This window comes from Ranitomeya imitator, chromosome 2 (genome assembly GCF_032444005.1).
Source record: "Ranitomeya imitator isolate aRanImi1 chromosome 2, aRanImi1.pri, whole genome shotgun sequence".
Classification (NCBI taxonomy): domain Eukaryota; kingdom Metazoa; phylum Chordata; class Amphibia; order Anura; family Dendrobatidae; genus Ranitomeya; species Ranitomeya imitator.
The window spans coordinates 472,386,023-472,392,022 of NC_091283.1; the positions used below are offsets into that span (position 1 = coordinate 472,386,023).

General features: G+C 41.1%; 1 protein-coding gene across 1 annotated transcript in view; it reads right to left on the reverse strand.

The window, feature by feature from the left end:
- Positions 1 to 5,342, reverse strand: part of OCSTAMP (osteoclast stimulatory transmembrane protein) — a 101,384-nt gene extending 96,042 nt beyond the window's left edge. The window contains exon 1 of the mRNA XM_069755673.1: positions 5,276 to 5,342. Within this exon, the coding sequence (XP_069611774.1) occupies positions 5,276 to 5,304 (29 nt within the window). The 5' untranslated portion in view covers positions 5,305 to 5,342. The remainder of the gene's footprint in view (positions 1 to 5,275) is intronic.
- Between the last annotated feature and the right edge of the window lie 658 nt (positions 5,343 to 6,000).

Below are 6,000 nucleotides of genomic sequence, written 5' to 3' on the forward strand. Positions count from 1 at the left end.
TAACCATCCCTGTATAACATAATTCAGTTAAATAAATTCTTTAAAAAAGCATGTATATCCTCTGTTTTTCCTATTTTATTGAGGACTTTGACTAGTTAACTGAGCTTTAGTTCCCCAGATAAGTCAGCCCTCTTTCTATGTTATCATGCACCCCATGGGCATGATAACACAATTTGCAAGAGCCAGCTACATTGCCAGCACATGCAATTCTGTGCACATGCACTGCTCATTCTGGCAGGGCCACTGTGTCTCTGAAGCCAGATGTACTCTTCACTGCTTCAGAGGCGCCCATTGCGCATGACTGAAAGTCATTTTCTAAACTTTTGGACATGTGCAATGTAACCCTCTGAAGCCAGGAAGCATACGCCTAGCTTTAGAGGCCTGATGCATTTTGGAAACAAGTCCTGGGGACCAATGAGGATAAAATAGAACTCTTGGGCTACAATGATCAAAGGTATGTGAGAAAAAAAGGGCACAAAATTTCAGGAAAAGAACATCTCACCAACCATAAACCCCTTTACCCCCAAGGGTGGTTTGCACGTTAATGACCGGGCCAATTTTTACAATTCTGACCACTGTCCCTTTATGAGGTTATAACTCTGGAACGCTTCAACGGATCCCAGTGATTTTGACATTGTTTTCTCGTGACATATTGTACTTCATGTTAGTGGTAAAATTTCTTTGCTATTACCTGCGTTTATTTGTGAAAAAAACATTGAGATGGGATGCCATGTCGCTTTTGGAGAGCCCCTGATGTGCCTAAATATTTAAACCCCCTACAAGTGACAGCATTTTGGAAAGTAGAACCCCTAAGGAACTTATATAGATGTGTGGTGAGCACTTTGAACCCCCAAGTGTTTCACTACAGTTTATAACGCAGAGCCGTGAAAATAAAAATTATTTTTTTTTCCATAAAAATTATTTTTTAGCCCCAAGTTTTGCATTTTCCCAAGGGTAACAGGAGAAATTGGACCCCAAAAGTTGTTGTCCAATTTGTCCTGAGTACGCTGATACCCCATATGTGGGAGAAAACTACTGTTTGGGCGCATGGCAGAGGTTGGAAGGGAAAGAGCGCCATTTTGAATTCAGACTTAGATGGAATGGTCTGCAGGTGTCACATTGCGTTTGCAGAGCCCCTGATGTACCTAAACAGTAGAAACCCCCCCAAGTGACCTAATATTGGAAACTAGACCCCCCAATGAACTTATCTTGATGTGTTGTGAGAACTTTGAACCCCCAAGTGTTTCACTGCAGTTTATAACGCAGAGCCGTGAAAATAAAAATAAAAATTTTTCCACAAAAATAATTTTTTAGCTCCCAGTTTTGTATTTTCCCAAGGGTAACAGGAGAAATATGACCCCAAACGTTGTTGTCCAATTTGTCCTGAGTACGCTGATACCCCATATGTGGGAGAAAACTACTGTTTGGGTGCATGGCAGAGGTTGGAAGGGAAAGAGCGCCGTTTTGAATTCAGACTTAGATGGAATGGTCTTCAGGCATCACATTGCATTTGCAGAGCCTCTGATGTACATAACATTAGAACCCCCCCACAAGTGACCCCATATTGGAAACTAGACCCCCCAAGGAACTTATCTAGATGTGTTGTGAGAACTTTGAACCCCCAAGTGTTTCACTGCAGTTTATAACGCAGAGCTGTGCAAATAAAATTCTTTTTTTCCATAAAAATTTTAGCCCTCAGTTTTGTATTTCCCCAACGGTTACAAGAGAAATTGGACCCCAAAAATTGTTGCCAATTTTTCCTGAGTACACTGATAGCCCATATGTGGGAGAAAACTACTGTTTGGGAGCATGGCAGAGCTTGGAAGGGAAGGAGCGCCGTTTGGAATGCAGACTTAAATGGAATAGTCTGCATGCGTCACATTGCGTTTGCAGAGCCCCTGATGTACCTAAACAGTAGAAAGCCCCCACAAGTGACCCCATATTGGAAACTAGACCCCGCAAGGAAATTATCTAGATGTGTTGTGAGAACTTTGAACCCCAAGTGTTTCACTACAGTTTATAATGCAGAGCCATGAAAATAAAAAAATAATTTTTTTTCACACAAAAATGATTTTTTAGCCCCCCAAATTTTTATTTTCCCTAGGGTAACCAGAGAAATTGGACCCCAAAAGTTGTTGTCCAATTTGTCCTGAGTACACTGATACCCTATATGTTGGGGTAAACCTCTGTTTTGGCGCACAGGAGAGCTCGGAAGGGAAGGAGCACTGTTTTACTGTTTCAACGCAGAATTGGCCGGAATTGAGATCAGACGCCATGTAGCGTTTGGAGAGCCCCTCATGTGCCTAAACAGTGGAAACCCCCCAATTCTAACTGAAACCCTAACTTAAACACACCCCTAACCCTAATCCCAAACCTAACCATAACCCTAACCACACACCTAACCCGAACATGCCCCTAACCCTAATACCAACCACATCCCTAACCCCAACACATCCCTAACCCTAATCCCAACCCTAACCACACCCCTAACTCCAACACACCCCTAGCCCTAATCTCATCCATAACCCTAACCACACCCCTAACCCCGACACACCCCTAACCCTAATACCAACCCTAATCCCAACCGTAAATGTAATCCAAACCCTAACCCTAACTTTAGCCCCAACCCTAACCCTAACTTTAGCCCCAACCCTAACTGTAGCCCTAACCCTAAATTTAGCCCCAACTCTAAAGGTTACTTTAGCCCCAACCCTAACCCTAACTTTAGCCCCAACCCTAACTGTAGCCCCAACCCTAATCCTAACTTTAGCCCCAACCCTAACTGTAGCCCCAAACCCTAACCCTAACTGTTGCCCCAACCCTAACCCTAACTTTAGCCCCAACCCTAACTTTAGCCCCAACCCTAACCCTAACTTTAGCCCCAACCCTAGCCCTAACCCTAGCCCTAACCATAGCCCTAACGGAAAAATGGAAATAAATACATTTTTTAAATTTTATTATTTTGCCCTTACTAAGGGGGTGATGACAGGGGGTTTGATTTACTTTTATAGCGGGTTTTTTAGCGGATTTTTATGATTGGCAGCGATACCTCTTTTATATATTTTTTTATGTTTTGGTCCTTTTATACGATAAAATCTATTTCATATAAAAAATAATTATTTTTGCATCGCTTTATTATGAGGACTATAACTTTTTTATTTTTTCATTGATGACACTGTATGGAGGCTTGTTTTTTGCGGGACAAGATGACGTTTTCAGCGATACCATGGTTATTTATATCTCTCATTTTGATCGTTATTTTTATGGTGATCACTGAAGGGGTTAACTAGTGGGACAGTTTTATAGGTTGGGTCGCTATAGATGCGGCGATACTAAATATGTGTACTTTTATTGTTTTTTTTTTATTTAGAGAAAGAAATGTATTTATTGGAAATATATATATATATTTCTTTTTTTAGGATTTTTTGTTTGTACTCGTGTAAATATTTTTTTTTTTACTTTGTAACATTGCCCCAGGGGAGGACATCATGTTACAGTGACAGATCGCTGATCTGAGAATTTGCAGTGCACTGTGTCAGATCAGCGATCACACAGGCACTGAAGAAGGCTTGCCGGCGCCTGCTATGAGCAGGCGCTTGCAAGCCACCTCCCTGCACCCCCACCCCCGTGGCCATTTTGGATCCGGGGCCTGCAGGGAGGAGGAGGTAGGAGACCCTCGGAGCAACACGATCATATCACGTTGCTCCGAGGGTCTCAGAGAAGCACGCAGGAAGCCCCCTCCCTGTGTGATTCTTCCCTATGCTGCTGGAACGCTGCGATCATCTTTGGTCGCAGTGTGCTGGGGGTTAATGTGCCAGGAGCGGTCCGTGACTGCTCCTGGCACATAGTGTTGGATGTCAGCTGTTATAATCAGCTGACACCCGGTGTCAATCGGCCGCGCTCCCCCCGTGAGCGTGGCCGATCGCCTGATGTACTATTTCGTCCATGGGAAGTAGGGCCCACCCCACATGGATGGAATAGTATGTCTAACCCCTTTCTGTCATTAAACATGGGGGTGGATCAGTCATGCTTTGGGGTTGTGTTGCAGCCAATGGCATGGGGAACAATTCACAGGTAGAGGGAAGAATGGATTCAATACAATTTCAACAAATTCTTGATGCAAACATAACACCATCTGTAAAAAAAGCTGAAGTTGAAGAGGATGGCTTCTACAAATGGATAATTATCCTAAATGCACAACAAAATCCACAATAGACTACCTCAAAACACGCAAGCTGAATGTATTAAAATGGCCCTCACAGTCCCCTGATCTGAACATCATTGAAATTCTGTGGTTAGACCTCAAAATAGCAGACCCAGGAATCTCAGAGAAATGGAAGAATTTTCCAAGGAAGAATGGATGAAAATCCCTCAAACAAGAATTGAAAGACTTTTGTCTGGATACAAAAACCATTTACAAGCTGTGATACTTGCCCCTTGCAAAAGAGGATGCTACTAGGCACTAACCATGTAGGGAGCCCAAACTTTTGCATCAGCCCATTTTCTTTTCTGTAATTTTTAAAATGTAATAGAAAAAAATATCTGTATGTTTTTTTTGCCTAAAATGCAAAGAAAATGTGTTATCTTTAACTCTAGCCCTTTTAGAGATCACTTCATCTTCAACTTGCTTAACTGTTCACAATAACAGTAATTTTGACCAGGGGTGCACACACTATTACATTCAAGGTAGAAAGATAGATAGATAAATAAATATTATCCAGAAAAATGAAGGCAGCACTCCAATAGAAATTATTTTTAATTATTATTATTTTTATTATTATTTTTTTAAAATTATTATTAGTTTTTATATTGGAGTAACATAGTAACATAGTTAGTAAGGCCGAAAAAAGACATTTGTCCATCCAGTTCAGCCTATATTCCATCATAATAAATCCCCAGATCTACGTCCTTCTACAGAACCTAATTGTATGAGTGCTGCCTTCATTTTTCTGGAGGTTTGGTATATACCTGGAAGGATTTCTTGCACCCTTTGTTTTCTTTTGGTACTGCTTTTTGTTTTCTTTTTCTAGATAGATAGATAGATAGATAGATAGATAGATAGATAGATAGATAGAAAATAGAAAAATAGAGCAGCACATTCAGCATAGAAAGAATCTGGGTGCAAAAGCACTTCCACAGGCATATACCAAACCTGGCATGTAGGTTTCACTGTCTGTAAATACAGAGCAGATAGATAGATGAGATAGATAGATATGAGAGATAGATAGGTAGATAGTAATTCATGTAAAATTCTATCAATAATCAGTATAATTACCTCATATTAGAAGCTTTTTGGAGAGTCATTCTATAGGTCGTGAGAACTTGTCAGTGTCTGATGATATTGCACACTGCATACACCACAAGCAGATGACACTGAGAAGTTATGGTACTGCTGATGCCTACACCCTACTCAGATCTGACGTGGTTTTTAAGGAAATTCCTTTTCCTCTAGTTGGATCTTGAAGTCCCTTCATACTGACACTCAAGACAGCTGGATGTGTTTAATTGTATTTGGCACTATATACTATACTCATAATTTATGAACAAAAGTATTGGGGTGCCTGCCTACACATCGCACCTTCAGGAGCTTTTATGACATGCCATCATCCATATACATTACTGTGAAGTTGCTCCTCCCTTTGCATCTATAGCAGATTCCTATTTTTTGGGAAGGTTTTTTTTATAAAATTTTGAGGGTGTCTATGGGAATTTTTGCTCATTCATCCAGAAAAGCATTTGTGAGGTCAGACGCTGATGGTGAAGGAGAACACCTGGTTCCCAATCTCCGTTTTTCATTCCAAAGGTGATACATGGAGTTGAGGTCAGGGTTCTGTGCGGCCGCTCATGTTCTTCAATGCTAAATTTATCTATTATGCACCTCGCTTTGTGTACAGGGGCAAATTCATGGGGAACAGATTCTTCCCCAAACTGTTGCCACAAAGATGGAAGCTACAATTGTCCAATTTGTCTTGGTAGTGATTTCCTGTCATTCAAACCCAG